The 24,848-nt window shown below is 33.0% G+C and overlaps 2 protein-coding genes and 1 non-coding gene across 4 annotated transcripts; 1 reads left to right on the forward strand and 2 right to left on the reverse strand.

Moving 5' to 3' along the window:
• Positions 1–463: 463 nt before the first annotated feature.
• Gadd45 (Growth arrest and DNA damage-inducible 45) lies at positions 464–6,844 on the reverse strand. Of its 2 annotated transcripts, none has more exons than XM_088264284.1 (3): positions 6,470–6,844; positions 4,466–4,679; positions 464–2,508 (listed from the first exon to the last, which is right to left on the reverse strand). In XM_088264284.1, the coding sequence occupies exons 1-3, from the start codon at positions 6,532–6,534 to the stop codon at positions 2,290–2,292; spliced, it is 498 nt and encodes a 165-aa protein (XP_088120410.1). In that variant the 5' UTR covers positions 6,535–6,844; the 3' UTR covers positions 464–2,289. The 2 variants fall into 2 exon arrangements, with proteins under 2 accessions (XP_088120410.1, XP_088120409.1); XM_088264283.1 differs by having other exon boundaries at positions 4,466–4,682.
• TRNAD-GUC (transfer RNA aspartic acid (anticodon GUC)) lies at positions 5,782–5,853 on the reverse strand. The gene has a single exon. It is a non-coding gene; the product is annotated as a tRNA-Asp (tRNA).
• Positions 6,845–17,359: 10,515 nt separating the features above from the next.
• LOC148306860 (uncharacterized) lies at positions 17,360–22,217 on the forward strand. Its single transcript, XM_088264271.1, has 3 exons — positions 17,360–17,456; positions 19,885–20,633; positions 21,720–22,217. The coding sequence occupies exons 2-3, from the start codon at positions 19,908–19,910 to the stop codon at positions 22,077–22,079; spliced, it is 1,086 nt and encodes a 361-aa protein (XP_088120397.1). The 5' UTR covers positions 17,360–17,456; positions 19,885–19,907; the 3' UTR covers positions 22,080–22,217.
• Positions 22,218–24,848: the final 2,631 nt, after the last annotated feature.

Below are 24,848 nucleotides of genomic sequence, written 5' to 3' on the forward strand. Positions count from 1 at the left end.
TGGTCGTGTGCTCACGTTCAATAAAAAAAATCTATTTTGAATTTTTTGTTTTTTAGAATATACATATAAGTATGGAAAAAACATTAATGTATTTTTTTTTAAACTTTATTTTTCTCATCATTCTTTTTAATTTGAATCTCGTTACCATATTTTTTTTCGTCCGCCTCCGTAGTGTAATGGTCAGCACGTTCGGCTACCGTTCTGGAGGTCCTGGGTTCGATTCCCAGAGGGGGTTCTAATAAATATAAGTGATTTTTTCATTTTAATATTTATTCAACATTACCCTGGAATGGTACCCGAAGCGAAGGGCTGATCACCTTTCCTTCGTGTGTTAACGATCAAGATAACACTGCGTTTATATGATGCAAGTGCCCTATGCACCATTGGGGTGCGGATAAGGGTTCGAACGAATTAGAGGATTACTGGGTAGGGTAGGTTCAAAATATAAAATAATAGATTAGCGTTTTCTTAAATTTTTTATTGTATAAAAACATTTGACAAAGCATACTACAAATCCTCATATAAAAAAAAACACTTATAACTAAGAAGCACAACCATTTATTCTCAGGATGCATAAAAATACAGATTTATTTAATTTAATAAATCTAAATTATTACACATAAAATATTATTAAAGCGCAATTTTTTATAATATTTTATTTGTCTATATTGCTTTTAATTATTCTAAATACAATTTACTACTGTATAATTGATTAAAATTTTAGCTATAGTTTTAACATCCCAAAAACTACAGGGCGTATTTCCAATTTGTTTTTAAAAAGTTAAGTCGTTTACTGTGATAATATTTAAAAGTATAGTTTAAAATATTTGGTTGGAATTCATTTCACAACTTTGTCTAAATGTATTATTATAAATTAAGAATATAAAACAGTTTTTTATAGCTACATTTGCAATTCCCATAAGACAGGAATAAAAATAATTATTTATTAACATTATCACAATTTTAAACTCATTGGAATGTTTTATTTTATTTGATTAGATCGAAAGATATCTATTTTTTAATTACTGCTCAAATATTTCTAAGAAATTTACAAATTGTATCAAAAAATTCATATCTGATCACACATAGTAATCAGATTGTAATTAAGTTTGTACATATTATATTCAACGTATGATACTTATAATTATGTCATTTTTTTCCTTCAATATAATAACTCCCAGTACCATCAACTGCTTCAATTTTTTTTTAGTCTTTCAAAAAAATATTATAAGAGAGCTTCAAACCACGTTAGATTTAGAAACCTGTTCAAATACACCACCAAAATTCAATCGATGATAAAATGTAACAGCTATCAAATTCCAAAACCAAGCGAACACAATTTATCCATCAGTTATTTTTTTGTAATTTACATTTTCAAATGCCATCTTCTAGCTGCAGTAGAATTATAAATTCTATATGTGTATTTAAATCAACAATTATAAACTCTTTACTACAGTTTGGAATTCGATAGCTGATTATACAAGTCAATTGGAATGATTTTTTAGTCTCAAAATGACTTCAAATCCTAAAATCACACTCGTATCAAAAATTTCTAGAACGAAACAAACAAAAGCAATGTTTTTCCATAGCTGACTTTGAGTTGCCTTTTGGGTTTAATACACATAAAGTGAAGTTTTGTAAATATCAAATAATGCGAAAGGGACTTATAATGACTACAGTATTTTCACAAATGGAGAAATAGCTTTAATATTTTTACTGTAAATGCACATCATGCTTTCATTATTTTCTGTTTTAAAATAAGCATAAATGAAGCAGCTTGGAGTTGAATAATTTTTAAAACACTTTTTAACCCAAAGAGACTGCAAGATCATCTCACTAAATCGGGTGTTTGTGTACTACATAGTATGTGCGATTGTGAAAATGACAACGATTGCTACTTCATGGATTTTGTACCGTGCGGAAATGTCCTTTCTAAGGTAATTTGAAATTTCCATAGTATGGAAAAAACATTTGATTTTGTACAAATACAAAATTATCGTATTCTGGATTGCGTTAAATGATCGTAATAACAAATCGTAATATGAAATTTTCTGGCTTTTCCACCCGTGGACTTTTTTTGTTAGTAGTCAATATAGCCAGACATATTTTTTTAAAGAATACTTAGTCTCCCACAAGTTTCATTCCAAATTAAATGTTTAATCAAACATTTTTCAATCTCCATTCTTTTCTTCGGCCAAGTCGACAAGTCTCCGACGAGTCGGTGAAATGCGTCTCGGCAAAATATTTTCAATAACCGTGTAGATTTCTAAATCAATTTTCACGTCTGGTTCACTGGTCGGGGAGTCTAATGATGGGCGCCGGTTGGATGCCCCACAGCATCTCGCAGTGCTGGACCAGCAGCCTCTCGGGAGGAGAGAGGTGTTCCAGGCTGGAGCGAGGGCTGCCGTCGGAGAAGGGGTCCGCGAATGGCTCGTGGACCAGCACGCAGGAGCAGTCGCGGGAGCGGCCTCCGGAAATCATCTTCTGTAGCTTCTCCGCAGAGTCAACCTGGGAACAACAAGAGTTCAACAATTAAACAGAGGCAAAAATAGATTCGAGAGTATTTACTCTATGATAACAAGAGCGCTGATAACACTGCAGAAGTTGCGGCAATGCTGCGACTAGATACGACAGAATTAGATTATGATAATTATGAGCGTTGTGAGATAAGTCTCCTGTCTGCAGAAAGATAGCGCATAGGGCACCGTAGTGTCAACATGAAAATCCATTACATAAAGGCAAGGAGATTCTTGGAGTTGATAGAAAACAAATGACGCAAGTAAAGAATATTACTAATATACCGAAAAGAATATGGAAGAGGAATAGTAGTTAGGAAAATGAGAATATCAGTAATGCATTGGACTCTCGGAATTGTATACTCGTACTACATTATTTAACTTGTACACTGTTACGTGTACCAGTCCCTTAAGGTAGTAATCACTAACACAACTCAAACAGACATTTTTATAAAAACGACAGATTGTAAATTTCTTTTGTTGTTTGCACTGGTTGTATCCAGCTGTCATAGTTTTAACAATAATGACAAAATTGAACACCAAAGTTAAACCATAGTCATTATTTAAACAAAAAATTATGTGTTCAAAGGATCGGTAAGATAACAAACAAACAAAAATGCGCTGATGATGCTACCGGAGTCATGACTAACCAATGTTACACATTTTAAGACTTCAATACTAGTAAATAAATATATTTCAAAAGCTGCGAAACCCAATTAGATGTGTCTACAAAAAACATTCATCATCTAGACAAAGAAAAGAAGACGATGCCAAGAAGAAATAAAATTTCCGCAAACATTTAAATACCTGAATACCGTTAGATTTTTTTAAAGTCTCTATGAAAGCAACTATCATATTGAACTAAGTATTAGAAAATTATCTTATCTAGCGTCAAGAATGGTGGAATATATTATTTGCTAAAGACAAATACTAAAAGGTCGTATCGCGAAACAAATGCGCAATGCTAATTCCAAAACAAATAAAGTACTGGAAAAACAGAAGTCTAAATTCACTGCGGAAAATAAATCATTAAAATGTAAACCCATATTTAAGTAGGGTGGCTATTTTTAGACAAGTCTTTGTAATACGTGACAGCAGGGAAGTAGGCACTAACATTTTATGCATTTTTAAGATAAAAGATTCACCATACAAACAATGGATTAAAAATGAGTATGAATACTAGATCTATCCAGTTATTGCGATCAGTCAATCTCTTTTTAACCATTATGTAGTTATTTATTCACTGCATATGGTCAGACCATCTTATCTTTGTAATTATAACTGTCTCAGACTTATTTCTTTCTAATTATTCCATTCAAAACCTTATTCATCTACAACATTCAATCTGTTCTTATTTTTCTTCCAATTCCGTTTTCCTTCCATACAAAAATCTTCCATAAAAAAAAAACTGGCAAAGACAGTATTTAGTGCATTATCTATTTCCTGTTATTTTTGACATCTCAACACAGATGAAGAAAAATATGGAAGTCTGGGTGTTTACGGGGCTTACGACCGTCATAGACTGGTTTAAATATTACTTCATACACGTGTAACATTCACCGATTCTACCCATGGTTGACAACCACACTACTCAAATTCTTGGAAGTTCTAAATATATTACATGATCCAATTTCGAAACATTGTACTTGAATCACTAGAATTTTCACTAGCGATATCTATTGGTGAAAAATAACCCCTATAATTGCAGATAATTCAGATTTGTGATGAAGTATTTGGACACACTCAAAATGTTGAATCAGCTATTTTATTTCCTGCATTCACAGTTGATTCAATATCTTTTTTCCTTCTCAATATTTTAAATAGATAACATTTCTCCTAGATTAAAACTTAGTCCAGTTATTCATCGTTTACAACGCTCGTTCTCTCTCTTTCACATACCGCACCATTTGAATTTACTTTGATTACAATGGACTTGATATTGTCATTACCTTGACTATGTAGATGTCATTCTCCAAGCAGAACGCTTCGAGGAGCACTTCCTGCATGTGGTGGGCAGAATCTCCCGGCTGGGAAGGAGCCAGGAGGCAGAAGAGAGCTCCCTGATGACCGGATGAGAGTCGCTTGATGCAGCCCAGTAATCCGACGGTTATACGCTGGCTAGCCTGGGCCGACCTCAGGATGCTCTTGATGGAAGAGCCAACACTGCTAAAATAAGAAAGAAATCAAATTAGTACATTGTTATTTTTTTAAATAGAATTTAATACAATTTCTATACATTTCTACTGTACTTCATACAATCGTTTAATTTTGGTTGCGCTGAGCCTTTCCAAAAATGATTCTGAGCTCTTGTGCTTGGAGAGGGAGTTATTACTTGATTCTACATAGACAACTAAAAAATGCAAGATAGAACATATTTCTATACTACAATGTGTTGTATCTCTAATATGTGGCAAACTAAAACAACACCCTCAACTAAAATTTAACAAAGACAGTATAATTATTTTTTGACCAGCTACCTTTTTATTTCTCATATAAATTTAACAAATTTAGTACGATAATTTTTGACAAACTACCTCATTGTAGGGAACTCATACAAATGAGCAAAATCTAAGTTACACAAGCTGGTATGAGGACAGATGGATGTTGGTGCTATTATTTTCCACCTTTCCCGTAATTTCCTTCACCCTAAGCTTCCTCACACACATCATCTACATCCCTTTAAATATATTCTACACCTACTCTATACACCATTTGGGTGCATATAGGAGTCAAAGAATGATCTCCCTTTCAAAGAATGTCTTATTATTTTAAATAATAATGCTGATATAGAGCAGTGAATACACATTTTCATATAGGAATAAGTAAAAAGGTATCAAACGTGACAGACCATGGGGAAGTTTAGAGATGGGATGACTGAATTCTTTTGATGAATGCGTATAACATTTGCATTTCTATTATTAAAAAAGGCTATGAAAGGGGTTTTGAAAGCTAGCCAATAAATGAACCCATTTTCTTTATAAAATAATTATGTTTTAATATACGTATTTAATATTCATCACCTTAGTGTAGGAACCTTGTTAACTCCATTAAATGTCATAAGCAATGTTAGAATGGCATTGATTGAATTAAAATACTTTTTATTCATAAAAAAGACCTTTCGTATCAGGTTTTTAGACTAGTATTGAATTATTGGTGAATTTTAATGAAATAATTTTTCTACCTAATAAAATTTCAATGGCAATTTGTCACATAGTTATAAATACAATTTATAAAATTAGTAAATAAAAAAATGACAAAAAGAAATCTCCCCGGCGGGGAATCGAACCCCGGTCTCCCGCGTGACAGGCGGGGATACTGACCACTATACTACCGAGGAATACGAACAAGTCTCCAAAATATTCGTCCAAAAGCTGTTCACTGCTTGAGATCATTGACACAACAAAAATGGAAGTATTACATATGGTTGCGAAATTAAATTTGAAATCTTTACACGAAGGTTATTTTTAATTATATTTTTATTATTCAATGCCATTACTGTCGGTTAATTATTAGAATAAATTAAAAAATAACTAAGTACCCATACTTATTTCTTCCATGTTTTGGTATTTGTTTGATATTGCACCATCATTAGAAATATTACCGCTAACTCGGTGAATCCAGGCGTATATTTTTAATCAGTGAATAAATTGTATTTATATAATTATAATTAATAATTATGGTTACAACAAAAATGGTTTTACGAAGAAAATATATATAATAGAAAATATTACGTTCGCGGCAATGTGTTGCATTAACTCCAAGCCAAAATTCTAGGCGCCAAAAGCAAATTTAAAAGCGAAAAGGGTACTTTTATAAGTGGAAATAAAACGTCAGATCAATGGCAAAATATTTTTAAAACAATGCACTTTTGACAAGAGAAAAAAAGTTAAATGTTATCCCTCGTTACATTTGAGTTTTTGTAAAGATTCCGAAAGAAAATTGATGTAATTTACCATTTAGCAGTGCTGAATGTTTCTCTGGCATTCACCATGGTGGCAGTATGGTCTTCTAGGCACATCTTGGGTGATTCTTCTTCAGAACTGTCACTGCTAGAACTGTGACTCAGAACACTTCTGTAAGCACTGTATTTCTGCCTATATGCACCACGATATGAACTAATTTGCTCCAGCTTTTATAGATGTGTTCACAGCAAAACAAAACAATCGGCAGCACTACAAAACAACGCCACAAAACTTCAAACTGAGCAGCGGATAATCCAATTCACAAGTATCGATTGATTGGTTCAAAAAACAAATGACAGACCGTATGAAAACTCGCAAATTGCAAAGACTACAAACGGCGCGAACGACTTTCTGAACAATAATGATAGTGAAAATTGTTGTACCGGCGCTTATATAGATTCTCGATGTGCGCATGCGCAGTGGTAAATCCGATAAGAACGCGTCACGTGGAGCGAAAACCAAATTTTCTCAGAAGTCTGGCGAAACGAACTTGGAAACGATTTTGTTGTAAGCGCCGTTCCGTGAATCACCTTCCAAAACCTAAATATTCGATTCAAAGTTTAACCGTTGACCAGGGATAAAAGAGGTCATTTTAAAGTCGGTTATCCGATAGTTATAGTTAACTAATTGACATAACTTAATGGCACTTTTACATGTGTAGGTTAAGTAAGCTTCCATACAATTACCGCGTTTATGTACACATTTCACAACATTTCTCGGACGCGCTCATTTCAGCTATCGGAATTCCCGCTCTACCTGGAAGCAAGATTAACTTTAGGATTTTCGACGGGTTTTTACTGCATGTTTTGAAATCAACAACAATACAAATAATAATAAATATTCAATCCACGGAATGTTTTGACTGGGATTTCTTTTAATTATGTTATTGTTTTGGTCGCGGCATTACATAACGCGCATCAAGCGTCTTCGCTAGAAAAATGGGCCAAGCTCAAATACCGACTATCAACGATAAACCCCGAATAAACTGTTTTGATATTTTTATAGTGTTTGGTCTTGCGTGTTTACCTCAATATACACGTATATATATGAGGAAAATATAAAAATAACAATAAAGATGTTTATGAAATCGCATTATAGGACGTAGAAACCGAGATGGGCAAATAGTGTAGTTGGGTAGACTCTCGACTGCAAAACTGGCATCGCGGGTTGAATTCCCGCAAAATGAATCTAACAAAATGTGAAGGTACTTTATGGAAAGATATAAATGTAGTGATTAGTCATATTTTCTTATTTTGTTTTTACCTTATGTTTTTTTTTAAAAATATTTTCTCATGTGTTATATTCTCTCATTTTTTTTATTTTCTCATTTGTTTATTTTAAATATGCTTCTTACCTTGTGTTTTCTCATTTATTTCTTTTAAATATGCTTCTTATGCCTATTTATTATACCTGTTTATTGTTTTTATATTTTTCCATGTATTAATGTTAGTATAGGTTATTAAAAATAACAATAAAGCCCTTATCCGCACCCCAATGGTGCATAGGGCACTGCGTCATATAAACGCAGTGTTATCTTGATCGTTTACACATGAAGGAAAGGTGATCAGCCCTCCGCTTCAGGTACCAGTCCAGGGTAATATTGAATAAATATGACAGTGAAAAAATCACTTATATTTATTTTACCCCCCTTGGGAATCGAACCCGGGACCTCCAGAACGGTAACCCAGCGTGCTGACCATTACACTACGGAGGCGGACATTGGTTATTAAAAAAAAAAAATGTAACTTTATTATTTGTGTTCCAGTCTTGTTAACCTTAATCTCATGTCCCAAAATGTGAAATAGAAATTACTCATCAGGAATATTATATGTAAATATGATTTATGCATGTAATATGTTTTGAAATAGATAAAATAAAATAAATAATAATATTTGGTTTGAAGTGTTTGGTGTATTTTTCATTTTTTCCTTTCCATTCCTTACTATCTTTACTGCATATAAGCCTCTAATATAGAGGCTTTTCGGGTTATTCCTAAAAACATAGTATCCATATAAACTCTACTCACTATTTGAGATCATTGACACGCGAAATATGGGAGTATTTCATATTGTTGCGAAATACAAATTGTATGTTGCGAAATTAAAATTCACATATCGCTCACTCCTTTCAAGAACGTCATAAATCAAAAAACTTGATTTTTCAGGAGAACGTTTTTAAAGTTTAAAAATAAAACACAATGTATTAAAAATAAATATCAAGCCACTTATTGAACTTTTAACTGTGTAACAGATCTTTTTAGGTAAAACCTGAAGGTTTTTTCTCCATTTGAAAAATATTAAGTTTATTTAAAAAAATATTCAATCAATACCTTTTCTTCAAAATGCAAAAACAACATTTTCTGCCCTGTAGCGGGTAAATATTAAGTTAAAAATATGGCGCTTTTGCTGGGATATAGAACATTTTCTAGGCATTCCGAAAACATGCACAACTGAAAATTAAAGATTTTTGATTTATGGCGTTCTTGAAAGGAGTGAGCGATATGTGTGTGTTTATACATTTTTTCTGTAGATCAATTTATTAGTGCTGTACAGCAAATCCACAACTTAAAATATTAACCCCCTATAACGTTCCCTCCGATAATGCCGAACTATCTCAACGTTATACGGGGCTTACTGTATTATTAAGTGTTTACTGGTACTAATGTAATAGCTTATATAAATCATGAAAAATACAATATAAAATATTGCATTTTTCAGCATTGATGTAAGAAAAGCAAGAAATTATCATGAACATACATACCATACATTATACATGCTCACGCACATAACCATTTTCCCACTAATAGACTTTCGTCCGTAGTCTTTCTGATAATCTCAGTGTAGAAATACACATTTCATTCTAAGTAGATTATATTTAGGCACTCTAGCTAGTCTATTCTCAGTTGAATGGGAAACGAGAGAATGACTCTCATTTCTTGGTTCACACCACTTTCCTAGTAAATAACCATTCTACCAGTTTCTAAGTTCTTTTTCTCCTTATTCCTCTTCTTTTATGGCTTTTCTCCCTTGTAGAGCGTTCTAGCCAGTGTCGAGTTATTTAAAAGAAATATAAGGCTGAACGAAGGTATTTGAAAATATTAAGAATATATTTTGGGTGGTACTGACAACGAGAAATGACTAAGAAAGTATATATTTTGCAAATGCGACCGGGAGAAAATTGTGTTGAGATGGTTCGACATGTGGAACGTATGAGTGAGGAAAGAACGGTAAAACAAATTTATGAGGCGAATGTAGTTGGAAAAAGAGTTAGAGGAAGACCGAGGAAAACTTGGAATTGTCAGATATGTCAAATACTTGAAAGCGGCTGGGTCAGGAGTCGGAATAATCGGCGGATGTGTATGAGGAGATGTAGTGCCTACCGTGATGCGTGTGGCGTGATGCTTAGTTAGTTAGTAAGAACGGGAGAACAGAAAGAAGTCTACCAAAAAAGATTTAGCACAACCAGATCAATCAGGGCCTCAAATCTGGTCGTGCATTTATGACTAGATGTATGGATATGAAGGAAGCTAGGAGTGTGTGTCAGAACAGACGGATGTGCCGTTCCATCCTCACTGCCTACCCCTGCAGTGAAATGGCACGATGGTAGTAGTAGTAGTATTTTTAATCATGCAGAGCTGCACGTAGTGACAAATTGCAAATTAACGAAATAGCTTGGAGCAAAGTGTGACCCCCCCATATCACAACAAAACCATTAATAGTGTCTCAGATTTTTCCTCTAGCCCACACCCTAATTGGCCGGTCGACAATATTGACTGTTTGGTTGTCTCGTAGCGCGTCGTTGTGACGTAGTCGCTGTCAATTTGCGTCGGCAAAGCAATCGGGATACCGCACAAAAATTCCTACCTACATAATTGAAAAATAAACTTGCGTCACTGGCAGTTAATGACATACTTAGTTTGTGTATAGTTTTAGTGCGGAATAAAAAAAAACTATATTTAAGCGTCTTAAAAGAAAAATATATTGGTATAATCTTGTAGGGGGTTACATAATTCATCCAAAAAACTTGCGAATCGGCAATTTTCTATCGCTGCCTTATTTTTTTGGACATATTTTGATGATGCTAGTATAGTTATTGTCCTGACGAAGAGACAGGCACGTCTCAAAACCGGCTGATTAAACTCTCGGTGAGTGGTTGTACAAACATTACATCGTACTTCAGTAATCCCTGTCCATAAAATGGACCATCTCCAACCTTCAAGAAACGTGTGAAAGAGTACCATCTATCCTTGGAATCCAAACTGTTCATCACACCACCACTTACTTAGATCCTCTTTCTCTCCTCAACTCCTTACCTGGTACTTTGTCTTCCTTTTTTTAAAATTGAGAGAAGTCATATAAACATCCTGTAATTATTTGATCAGTCATACTGTAACTAATTCACTCGTTTTTAATTAATACAGGGTGGACATAAGTAATCACTTTATCCGAAGTTGTTTTATTTTTTGTAAATGGCGTCGTATGTCAATAATATTTTATATTTGTGAACTTGACAACTTCAGTATACAAACAGATTTCGGGTGGCGCAAAATAAATCATCCAATTTGGTTTTTTTTATTTACTTTTTTACTAATAAAAAAAAAAGATTTTGAAGAAATCTTTATTTGGGCATTGACATTTTTTCTATTAAGTAAAAAAATTATATCCGTCAATTGGCTGCCACCAGTGTTAATACACATTTGTGGCCGTTTTATCAATTTGTTTGTATACTGCAGCTGTCTAGTTCATAAACATCAAATATTATTGACGTACTTTGCCATTTGCAAAAATTATAACATCTTCCGATAGGGTGATTAATTTTGTGCCAGCTTTGCAAGCAATATATATATGCCTACTTATTTCTAACAGCTGTTTAAGATACAAACCTTGACTTGTATCACTAGCCTGTTTTCGATTGGTTGGAAGACATTCCATCTTAGCAATAAGCCCGCCAATGCAGTACAAAATGTTTATTAAACTATTTATTTGTAAACGTATTACGTACATGTTATTAAAAATACAGAATATAATTTACATAAAAAGATAACGTGAAAAAAACACGGGATGTTTTCACGTGGTTTTGTTTTTACACTATTCTATAGTTTGTGCGTCATGAGGTTATTATTAAAACGAAAAAGATACGCGTTCGTAATAGGTGTACAAAAATTTTAGTATATTTTTGTAAACAGCTTATGAAATTTTAATCAGAATACCATTAATGCGACACTATATTACGGGCGAATTCTTGAAATAAGTTTGGAAAATGATAAGGCCATACTCGCTATCACAGAACTCGTTAAATGGCCGGAGAGGTTATACGTCTGTTCAGGCCGGATTTTTTTAAGTAATGCATAATGGATATTTTTTTAGAATTATATGGAAAAAATATTTTTATTTAATACATCTCCCTACCTTGCATAACTTTTTTTATTTTCAAAAACAAATAATTAATTCGAAGAAAAATAAGTGGCATTCATTCCATCTGAGAACACCGGAGAGGTCACATGTCCGCTCACGCCCGATTTTTTTAAAGAAAATATATTGGATTTAATTTTTTCTTTTTTACAATTTATATAGAAAAAATATTTTTATATAACGTAACGAAAAAACAGATTTATGCAAACGCAACCACCAAATATTATATAATCGATGGTCGCTGTCTCTTTCCGTATCATATAATGTTTTCCTTCTATATTCAATCAGAAAATGTAGAAAAATAGTAAAAAGTGCTTAATAACACTTTTTACTATTTTTCTACATTCTTGTCTTAAAAATTTATGTAAATATATTTCACTATGACTTCTACCTTAAAGTACCTATTAATGAAGTGGTAATAACTTCATTAAGGGAACTCGCAGACTTCAAATTGAGAAGGCGAACGACCACGCTAGCACATCGGCATACCAGGGTGATATGGCGTCTAAGCATGGTAGTTCTTATTATAAAGGTACTTTTGTGTGATATCTATAATCAGTAGACAAAACTTTCGGTAATGAATTATTTCTTATTATTTTTATATATGTTTATATCTTCTAACGCAGTGTTATCTTGATAGTTACTTACATTAAGGAAAGGTGATCACTCCAACGCTTCAGGTACCAGTCCAGCGTAATATTAAATAAATATTGGAGTGTAAAATCACTGATATATATATTTTCACATACATATATATATTTATACATATATTTATACATATTTATTGTATATATATTTATACATATTTATTTTCACCTCCCCCCTGGGAATCGAATCCGGGACCTCCAACACGGTAGCTAAGCACGCTAACCGTTACACCATGAAGGCGGATTAAAATTATTTTTTTAATAATAATTAATCAATGATTAAATGTTTATATATTTAGATAAAACTATTATGACAAAAGCAACAATTCATTCGATTTCGGATTCCACCTTGTGATTCATCATAATATTGACAACAAAAAATATGTAGTCAATTTTCACATGTATTTTTTTTTATCTAAGAAACATGTGAAACATCGTCCGACATTAAATTATATTGGGCCCATTAACAGTATTTACATAACGAAGAAAAAATGATAATAATGTGTTTGATAATATCGTAAAATAATTAAATTCCTCAGAAAAAAGATCAGTATCTAATATAGACATGAATAATAAATATTTTGTTTAAAATTTGATTAGAAACAGGAAAAAATATATGAGTCTTTTAATCTCATTAGTTATTGAATTTGATTAAATCTAAATTATCTGTATTAATGTAATATTAATTGAAGATAAGCAATTTTTATTAATCGAATTACTTATTACTAACAAGAAACATTTCATTAAGATATACTTCGAAAAAAAATCGTAACATGTGAAAAAAATTCGTAATACAGTGTCGATGAATAATGGTCGAGTGGGAAATGCGATGACTGAGCATTTTCTGCAAATGTCTTTGCACTGTTACGTGTCTGTCTGCTGTGCTAGTCGGGGTTGTGGTGGCGTCTGTGTACCAGCCAACGGAAATCGGAACCAGATCTAGCTGACTAACTGAACTAACTAACTACTAATCCCTTTCACTGCCTACACCGGGGTACTTCTAGAAAATTTGGTAGTGGTTTTACAAACTTGTATTTATTTAGATTGGCAGTGACAGGGACATTGAAAGCTTTCAAATGTATGTTCACAGTAAAATCGGTTTAAATTTTGTTCCACATTTTCTATAAATTTCTCAAGTTAGTTAAAAAAATGCTTTGCAAGAAAAGGTCTGTCAGGAAGCCTAGATGCTTCTGTATCAGATCTGGGAATGCGAGGGGACAGCTTTCAATCAAAATGACATCACAGGCTGTCGGCTATTGGACCCTTGATTATATTAGGTAACTTAAGTCATTATATTTATTACAAATTATAAAATATTCACCTTCTTTCTGCCTCGATCCCAACTTATCGTCTTTGTAGATTGATGGAGTCAGCTTTTCTTGTCCTCAGGTTGTAGGTCCATGCCTTTGAATCATGTTTTCTTTCTGCAGCATCTAAGAGTTCTTTGGTCTTCCTCTAAAAATTATTCAAGGAAGATCCACGGCAATTGCTTGGTTCACGATATGATCTGCGTCCTATATGTCCATACCATCTCAATTGCCTTTCCTCTACCTTACTATCGATATCTGTGACACCCCGGCTTCCATGAATGCGTGAACTTTGTATTTTGTCTCTAAAGGTATTTCAGCAATTTCTTGTTGCCTAGAGTAGGTGGCATTGGGAGCCACAGAGGAGTGCGGATCTGACAATTGTTTGGTAGACTTTTCCCTTTAACTTGGCTGGCATTCTTTTTGATAAGAAAAGACTCCCGTCACAGATCGGGACTTCATCACTTCACACTATTTCTATCCGTTATACGTACATCTGCTGCGCACCCTTCATCCCTATAGATAAGTTACCCTTGATATTTAAAGTCGCGATTAGGTATTGCTTCTCGATTTGTATTGGGAGGATGGTAGCATTTGTATTCTCGAACGGTAGGTACATATGCTAGGTCTTGTTTCTGCTCAGTCAAATTTACAAATTATAATATATTTACAACGTTTTGAGTGTGTCCAAATACTTGTTCACAATTTTGGATTATCTCCAATTATAGGAGTTATTTTTCATATTATTTTGATATCTCATCATAGATGATGAAGAATATGGAAGTATAACCCAGGATTCGGACCTCGCATACGAATGGAAAGAGTCTCTGCTTAATAAAAGCTTGCCTCATTCCAACAAAGATTGCTCTTGTGAACTTAGACAAAATGTGTTACGGGATTGATCAATATATCAAGAAGTTTCGAAAATTTGAGTAGTGTGGTTGTCAATCATGGGTAGAAGTGGTGACTGTTACACTCAACAAAACATATGACGGTCGTGAGCCCTAGAAATGCCCAGACATCCATATTCTTCTTCATCTATGTTGAGATGTCAAAAAAATTATCAAAATAAAATATCTACAACATTTTGAGTGTGTCCAAATACTTGTTCACAATTTTGGATTCTCTCCAATTATAGGAGTTATTTTTCATATTGTTTTGACATCTCAACAAGGATGAAAGGAATATTAATGTTACAAGTATGTAAAGTGATCACTCAAACCAGCCTATGACGGTCGTAAGCCCTAGAAATGCCCAGACATCCATATTCTTCTTCATCTATGTTGAGATGTCAAAAAAATTATCAAAATAAAATATCTACAACATTTTGAGTGTGTCCAAATACTTGTTCACAATTTTGGATTATCTCCAATTATAGGAATTATTTTTCATATTTTTTTGACATCTCAACAAGGATGAAGTAGAATATTAATGTTACAAGTATGTAAAGTGATCACTCAAACCAGCCTATGACGGTCGTAAGCCCCGTAAATTGCCAGACTTCCATATTCTTCTTAATCTATGTTGAGATGTCGAATTAAAAAAAATAAATAATAATATATCTTTTGATTTTAATTACCAGTGAAGATTCAAGAGATGGTAATATTACTCCGTTATTTGTATTTATTGTACTATACTTACTGGTATGGGGATATCTATAGCATCTTTAAGAAGTATTGTGCATAACAAAATAAAAAAGATGGTACAATACAATACAGTATTCTATACAGTTAACTGTTCGGTATTATATATGATGCTTTTTGTCATTCTAATATTTATACTCTGTTGACAAAAGCGTCCAAACTCGTCCAAATTAAGGGGTAAACAACATTTTCTACTTTTTTTGATACTCGATATAGATGAGGAAGAAAATGGAATTCTGGGTATTTACAGGGCTGACACAAGTGCAACATTCACCATTCTAACCATACTAATCAAATTTATGGAACTCCTACGTATGTCGTAAATCTCATAACGCTTTAAGTGTGAGTGCACTGAAGCTATCTACGGTTGGTTTTAGAAAGTGTTGAGACCATTTTAAGTAGATGTGTGCAAAATCTTAACTGGATTATTTTACATACTGGGCGAAGTTTTCTGTTTAAATAATTGAATTTAATAAGCATAATAGAAAGTTAAAGTGTACGATGAAAATAAACAAATAAAATATATTATACCTAACTGTGCGGGACATGTCGCAAGATAGAACCGCACAAGATGGACCCATTTTTTTTTTAGATGGAGACCTTGGAAGAATAAAAGCGGCGTTGGAAGACCTCAAAAAGATGGTCCAACGACATAGCCGCTGTGGGGGGTAGAAACTACATAGTTGCAAACAGCAAAGGACCGAAGAAACGGAAGAGGCCTATATCCAGCAGTGGAGGACAGAATGCTAAAGAAGAAGAAGATTATACACAAATCACTATAAACATACATAGGTATAATAGCGAATGTAACACTGCGTATAAATATGTCTCATAAATGTATAAGCCAATGTCAGATAACAGGCCTGCAAATGCCCATACTTCTATTCTAAAACGCTTTTCACATTTCGCTCACTCCTTTCAAGAACGTCATAAGTCAAAAATCGACCATTTTCAGTTGTGCATATTTTCGGAATGCCCGGAAAATGTACTATATCCCAGCCAAAGAGGCATATTTTTAACTTTATATTTACCCGCTACAGGGCAGAAAGTGTTGTTTTTGCATTTCGAAGAAAATGTTTTGTTTAATTATGTTTTTAAATACACTAAATATTTTTCGAATGGAGAAAAAACCTGTTTGTTGCACAGTGAAAAGTTCAATAAGTGATTTGATATTTATTTTTAAAACATTGTATTATATTTTTAACCTTTAAAACGTTGAAAAATCAAGTTTTTTTATTATTTTATTAAAAAAATATAACATTTTCTTTTTAAGATGGCAATTGCATTTATTATTTTCCTTGCTTATGATGTACAAGGTTTAAAGATCATTGAGTGGATTTTTATTTCTTCTAAAAAAATATATGTCTTATTCTAATCTGTGATGGGAACAGGAGGGATAATTTAGTGTGGGCCAATCAGGAACTTCTCAGTATTTGCTCATTGCTGGGAGGAAACCACGTTAAACTCCTCAGGAGAAGGCAAACTGTTGAATGTCGTCGATAGACCTTCCGTTCCACTAGAAGAGGGTTCGGCATTTTGTGTCCTAGCTTGGGTTATGGCACCAATATCCTTCACCATTTTTATCATGTATGATACCACCTCTCGTGACAGTTCCTTACGATTACAATTTAAATGTTACAAAATTTGTTACGAATAAGATTATTCAATACTCTACTCTTAATGATATCTTTAAGCTACTTTTGAACGCTGACCTCAGGTCGAAGATAACCGATTTATCTATGAAAAAATGTCTTTCACTAACCAGCAGTTGCAAGCATCTGAAAAACAGCATTGATCATTATAAAAACGTTTCAAAATCATTCAACGAACTTAAAAAAGAATATATAAAGCTTTTTACCTTACGAACTGTTCTAGTGAAGACCGGAACGCGCTCGAGTGATCATGTCTAGTGATTTCTAATTTGGGTATATGTTACATCAAAATTAAATTATTCAAAAGTATTATATAAGGTTCGTATAATTTTATGACATCTGATTTTTTATTTCATAATAAAAAGAAATATATATATATATATATATATATATATATATATATATATATATATATATATATATATATATATATATATATATATATATATATATATATAAAGGGTCCGCCAAATAACTTATTTTTTTTGAAAACAGGGCGCAAAACATCGAGTGTAGCTTCGGCTGTGTGGCACGTAGCGCCGTCCTGTTGAAACCAAATGTTGCCAATATCCTCCTCTTCAATTTTTGTGAACAAAAATCCGTTCAACATGGCCCGATAACGATCGCCATTGACTGTAACGGCCACTCCTTGCTCATTTTCAAAGAAAAATGGCCCAATTATGCCTCTGGACCAAAATCCGCACCAAACAGTGACTCGTTTTGGGTGTACCGGCTTTTCAATGTATGCGTGCGGGTTTTCTGTGCCCCAAATACGACAATTTTGCTTGTTTACATACCCGCCAAGATCAAAATGAGCTTCATCCGAAAAGATGATTTTTTTGGCAAAATCGGCATCTTCTGTAAGTCGATCGCAGGCCCACTCAGCGAAGCGAAAACGCATTGGATGGTCAGTTGGCTTCAACTCCTGAACCAATTGGACTTTGTATGGCGTCATACCAAGGTCTTTATGCAAAATTCGTCTCAATGATGTCTCCGAAATGTTCAATTGTTGAGAACGACGGTGAATTGATGTTGATGGCGCTTCACGCACACTTTCTGCCACAACATCGATATTCTCGGGTGTACGCACTGTTTTTGGCTTTTCACGCTTTGGTTTATCGATGAGGATGCCAGTTTCTTTCACTTTTTTCACAAGATAACGAACATACGGAGCTGACGGTGCTTCTCTTCTTCCAAAAACCGTACGCAATTTTCGCACACATTCTGCAACATTACCATGATTTTCAAAGTAATGTCGCAATATTTCCCAGCGTTGTTCAAGCGTATACACAACCATATTCGCTTAGCGGAAGGATAAAACTAATTATCTGTCAAATCAGACATGAGCTAAGTGTTACCATTCACGAAATAAGCACTAGTTGAAAAAAAAAACTTTAGATGGCGGACCCTATATATATATATATATATATATATATATATATATATATATATATATATATATATATATATATATATATATATATATATATATATATATATATATATATATATATATATATTTACACGGCAAAATTATGCAATATTTGTTATTTTTTCCTTAACAATCCTACCAAATGGCATTCTCTCTCACATTATTAATTCAGTATCGCTATGTTTTGAAATATCGAATAATCATTTTATCATCAGAATGTAGAAATATCCTAAGTGGCATAGAGTCAATTTCGTTTTTTTTATTTATATAAATGTGTTGTGTTTTTATTTATTGATTTGGTAATAACTTGTGGAATGACATGATGCTTTAAATATGTGCGATATATAACATATATGGTAAATAAAACACTTGTATAATGCCATTTTTTGAATTTATTAATGTAAACGCGACTAGTTTCGAGAACTACTAAGGTTCTCATCAACAAGTGAAAATTCAAACTTAGAGAATACAATTTGTATTTCAAGTCAATTCCATTTTTACTGATTTTTTTATTGTAAAAGAGAAATATTTGTGTTTTTACTATTTACAAAAATACTTAAATTTCATACTATTTCTGTGAGGCTAAGCGGCTCATTATGAAAAATAGGTATCAAATTGTGGTAGAGTGGGTTCGAACCCAGAAACTCTGACTCGAGATTTCGCGACACTAACCACGGGACTACAACTCAGACTGCTTTGTTATGTAGAAATTGCTTAACTTGAATAAATAGATATTTTGGCATTATATCATTAATCTCCATATTAAAAAAAACTTCTAAATGGTTAAAAGAACTCACCTTTTGAATGTTAAATACTCTCCCCTGTCACCCAGTGAGAGGATGTTTCTGCCAGTGTCAAGTTTTATTTTAATTTACAAACAAAATAAAAATAATAACAGTTAATAAAAAAACATAGTTTAAATGCTTTTCGCTTTATGTATAACGCTCACTGAACTAAAATGACTCCGTCGTGAGTCATGACCCAAAAATCACTCACTTCTCTAAAATATTATCAATTATATCGGTGGAAAAACTTCAAAAACCTTTTTGATCATGGTATACCATCCATTCCTCGATGTATGCAACTCATCATTCTTCAGTAATTTATTCATTATCAAAGCTGCCAGACTATGTATGATCACGAAACGTAAAAATGATTACTACATTTCCTTGGAACCCTAATTGCCCATCATACCATCACACCTCTGCCTTATCTCATCCACTCCCTGCGCTTTCCTTAGTTTCACAAATTAATAGTATCATCCATATTTCTTTTTGGACTAATCACACATTTTATTTATTTATTTTATTTCAGATTCGATCTGTAAGTCGCCTGCGATGTTAATAGAAATTTCTTGTTTCTGTGTTATGGCTTGGCTGACCATAAAACTTTCACAGCAAAAAAATGCTCTAGGATGGTTTTTACGCGAAAGAAAACTCCACCTCCACCTCGTTTCAGATGTGGAGGGATTCATATCATTATTAGCGGGAGTTGCCATGAAAAGATTTAATAAACTTGACCGATACCCTGATAGAAAAGGTCTTACCGCAGTGGTGACCGGCGGAGGTAAAGGGCTAGGAGTTTACGTTGTGAAAGGATTAGCAAAATCTGGAATGCACGTGATAGTTGGAGTAAGGAAGCCAAATTTGTGCGAGCCACTGGCGAAAGAAATCATAGCAGAAAATCACCCAGGAACTGTTGAATTTCTAGAGCTCGACACATCTTCTCTATCCTCCGTCAAAAGTTTTGCTGATAAAGTTTCAACAGATCATCCAGAGATTCATCTTTTAGTCAACAATGCGGGAGTTATAGATGCTCCGTTTAAAATAACGGATGACGGGTTCGAAACGCATTTGGCCACAAATTACATCGGACACTTCTACCTAACGCACTTGCTTATGAAGAATTTAAAGCTCGCTGGTGTTAAAGGGAAGATACTCTCTCGGATTGTGAACGTCAGCTCCTGCGCTCACACGACAGCTTCAAATATATTTTATGATGACATCAATTTTAAAGAAGAATATCATCAACTAGGGGCTTATGCTCAATCCAAACTTGCTCAGGTATGTTTATTTTGGAATAAATCAGCAATATATAATCGTAATTTTAATGCAACCGTTCGAAGAAATAACATCCAAAGTCCAGAGTACAATAATTAGCGTTTATTTATGCATGTATCATCAAAGCTGCCTGCGATGGATAGATTAAACTGTATAAAAACATTTTGTTACTCAGCTACGGAGCTGAAAGTATTAATCTTTTTTCCATTTTTCCGGGTTTTTTAAATGATCAATTTTTGTAATTTTTCAAATAAAAATCTGTATCGTTTTTTAATCATTAACATTTTGATATATTATACATAGTACGCATTTTAACATTGTTTACATCTTTTTTTACAATAGTCGAAAATCTAGCACTTCCTTTTCTTCCTGATATTTTTATAAATTTTATCATATTTGATCAATTTAAAAATGCATTTCTCTTTTTGCTCTTAATTTTTCTTTTTCTTCGCCATCTAAAATCTGTGAAATCCTACCAATATGTAGCTTCATCAATACTAAACTAAGAGTCCTTTTAAGGTCGTCTCTGCCAATATTGTCTTGAAATGGCATTTCCTTCCTTTCTCTACATTACTCTGACTACCATTTATTAAAATTCCTCAAAATTAAATTGACGATAATTGTTTTGAATAATTGTCTACCAAAACTGTTCAAACATTATCATATTTTAGTTTCATGTTGTATTTACCTTAGAGGTTAGAATTTTTTTAGGTTCAAATTTGTATACAATAATTAAACTGTTTAAAGCATTATTTCTCAAAGTGGGCGATAACGTCCCCTTGTGGGGGGCCATAAGAAGCCCAATGAGATAGGAAGAAGTGCCAAGAAGTAAGATATATATTTTTATTACTTCCCTCTTTCTATGATGGGACATTCTGGCGATTTTATTTTCCCCTTTGCGAGAAAATTTGAAAGGGGGGCGCCAGAAAAGTTTGGGAACCTGTGGTTTAAAGTATCCAATATTTAAAATGTTTGATGCGCAAAATATTCTCACACAAACATTAATATTAATTACATACTCACATTTATTTTGGTACGAACAGTTTTATACAAATTATTCATGAATATACTTTTCAATTTATTTTCCAGCTGATGTTTTCACGATATCTAAACCGACTTTTGGTATCCAATCAAATGCCCGTGAGATCTTACGCCAACCATCCAGGGATAGTGGATACTCAGATGACAGCCAAGTTGAAAAAGATTCCCATAGTATCTTTAATAGTGAAGATGATGAAATCCCCTCAAGAAGGAGGAGAGACTGTTCTCATCTGCTGCTTGTCCGAGCATCTTGAAGGCACCGGGGGGCAGTACATCAGCGATGGACGAGGTTATTACTCATCAGCCTACTCCAAAAATAAAACAGAACAAAAGAAACTGTTTGATTTCACAACTGAACTTTTAAAAATAAAGAATTTTGGGGGGGTTGAAGAAAATGAATGCCTTTGAAATGAAATTTCAAAAGAGGTTGGTTTTTTGGGTCGATGTTAAGCAACTTTTGAGACATCAGACATATTTGCAACATCGATTTCGAAATGCAAAATGGTTGACAATTTGAAATATTTAAATTACTACTAGAACAGGGGGAAAATATTATTTGTGTATTTATGGTTTAAACAAATATTTAAATGAAATACTGTTGTCAACAGTCAGCACAGAGCAGGAGACGAACCTAGAGCCTAACCACGCATTAACCACATACTTGTGCTCTATGTATATATATATATATATATATATATATATATATATATATATATATATATATATATATATATATATATATATATGTATATATATATATATATATATATATATATATATATATATATTATATATATATATATATATATATATATATATATATATATATATATATATACATATATATATATATATATATATATATATATATATATATATATATATATATATATATATATATATATATATATATATATATATATATATATATATATATATATATACACTTAATTTTCTTTATTCGTGTATGTTAAACATAATTTATATTTGTAGCACTAACATTGTGATCTTCCATTTTATAATTAAAATGTAACTTTGTTTTAAAATCGCTATAATATTTTATTAAAACTTAATTATAATGTCTACCGGTTTCGAAGCTTACCATTTCTTTATCAAGACTGATCAATACTATCTACTTAACAAAATTAAGAGCTTGGGTATATCTCAAGTGACGTTATTTTAAGTTTTTATATTAATTATAATTATGTTATAATAAAATATTTATGGTCATTTTAATACAAAGTTAAATTTTAATTAAATGTGTTAAAACTAATAAATATGTAATTTTGGATACTGTTTCTTACTGATAATAAATTAATAAAAAAAATTCCCGTCGATTTTTTCTGCCTACATCAATCAACATGCAGATAGAAAGTAGTGAAGTTTGTCGCAATACTACTACTAGCATCACGCCGTTTCCCCGCAGAGGTAGGCAGAAAGGATGGAAAGCCACACTTCTGTCCTGACATACACTCCTCGCCTCTTTTACATCCTTACATCTAGTCATACATATCCTCCGATTACGCAGACTTTTGACACCGTCAGATTTTAGGTTCTGATTGATCTGATCGTGCCAAGCCTAGTAATAATAAATACATAAGGCGAATGTTAGTGGGAAAAGAAGCAGAGGAAGACCGAGAAAAACATGGCACGATCAGGTATGCCAAATACTTGAAAGTGGTCAGGTTAGGAGTCGTAACAATCGGCGGGTATGTATGAGGAGATGCATGAACGTGGAAGAGGCGAAGAATGTTTGCAAGGACAGAGTGGTGTGGCGCTCTATTCTCTCTGCCTATCCCTGCGGGGAAGCGGCGTGATGGTTAGTTAGTTAGTTTTTTAAATTGCTCAACGTTTCTGAGCTTTGTATCCATGGAGCAGTAAAGCTAGATAGCTTTGATAAAATAAGATAAAAAAATTGTACGTTCATGTGTGTAAGTTCATAAGGAAATCTCACGAGAGGTGGTATCATACATCATGAAAAAATGTGAGTGACATTGGTACCATAACCCAAGCCAAGACAGAAAATGCCGTACCTTCTTCTAGTATCTAGTGGAACGCGAGGCCTGTTGACGACAGTGAAAAGTCCAGCTTCTCCTGAGGAGTTCTACCTGGTTTCCTCACAGCAATGAACAAATGTTGAAAAGTTCCTGATTGACCAACATAAGTTTATCCTTCCTTTTCCTAACACAAATTAAAATAAAACGTATTTTTAGCTATAAGAAACAAAAATCCACTTAATACAAATGTTGAGAAGTTCCTGATGTCTCTGACTAGTTTATATCTCCTTTTCCCAACGTAGATTAAAATAAAATATGTTTTATAGCTAGAATAAACAAAAATCCGCTTACAACATTTCGAGTGTGTCCAAATAATCCAGGATATCCAATTTTATATAATCCAGGATTCGGACCTCACATACCTTTTCTGCTTAACAAAAAACTTCTTTACATCTCACCAATAGATGTCTCTAGTGAAGTTCTAGTGATTCAAGAACAAGGTTTCAAAATTGGTCCATATATATAGAGCTTCCAAGAATTTGAGCAGTGTGGTCATTAATAATGGGTAGAATTGGTGAATGTTACACGTGTGTAAAGTGATCACTTAAACCAGCCTATGACGGTCGTCAGCCCCGTAAACGCCCAGACCTCCATATTCTTCCTCATCTTTGATGATGTCAAAAAATTATATGAAAATAACTCCTGTAATTGGAGATAATCCAGATTTTGTGAACAAGTATTTGGACACAGTCAAAATGTTGAAAATTATTCATTTAGCATCTAAGCCAGCCTGAATGTAGTATGATGAGTTTATTTTTAATTATTTATTTGGTTACAGTCACCCAGTAAAAGGATGTTTCTGCCAGTGTCAAGTGTTATTATTATTTACAAACAAAAAAGCATAGAAATTAATAATAACAATGAATACAAAATTTCATAGTTTAAATGCGTTTAGCTTTATCATTTTAGAAATTGTGACCGCAATTCTAGAATTAGGTTCAGAAAGAAGGGTGGATACTAGGGTGAGGAGCTGGATTCCTGCCCTTTAAAGCCTAATATTCGTTAAATAGCAACTTAATTTTCTTTTTTTAAACCCAAGTACCAAACTATTGAAATATTTGTGTAAATAATAAAAACACAAATATTTCTCTTAAAAAAAAAACATTTGACGTAGTGGTTT

The sequence above is a fragment of the Brachycentrus maculatus genome, unplaced genomic scaffold, assembly GCF_059751285.1.
Source record: "Brachycentrus maculatus isolate JH-2025_06_01 unplaced genomic scaffold, ASM5975128v1 h1tg000222l, whole genome shotgun sequence".
Classification (NCBI taxonomy): domain Eukaryota; kingdom Metazoa; phylum Arthropoda; class Insecta; order Trichoptera; family Brachycentridae; genus Brachycentrus; species Brachycentrus maculatus.

What these genes read in the sequence shown, in the direction of transcription:
- LOC148306860 (XM_088264271.1), top strand. Translation starts at nt 19,908, where the DNA reads ATGTTAATAGAAATTTCTTGTTTCTGTGTTATGGCTTGGCTGACCATA. An exon ending in CTCAATCCAAACTTGCTCAG is followed by an intron (nt 20,634 to 21,719) that starts GTATGTTTATTT and finishes TTTATTTTCCAG; the next exon opens with CTGATGTTTTCACGATATCT.
- Gadd45 (XM_088264283.1), bottom strand. Translation starts at nt 6,534, where the DNA reads ATGTGCCTAGAAGACCATACTGCCACCATGGTGAATGCCAGAGAAACA. An exon ending in ACATTCAGCACTGCTAAATG is followed by an intron (nt 4,683 to 6,469) that starts GTAAATTACATC and finishes TTCTTATTTTAG; the next exon opens with CAGTGTTGGCTCTTCCATCA. An exon ending in ATGACATCTACATAGTCAAG is followed by an intron (nt 2,509 to 4,465) that starts GTAATGACAATA and finishes TGTTGTTCCCAG; the next exon opens with GTTGACTCTGCGGAGAAGCT.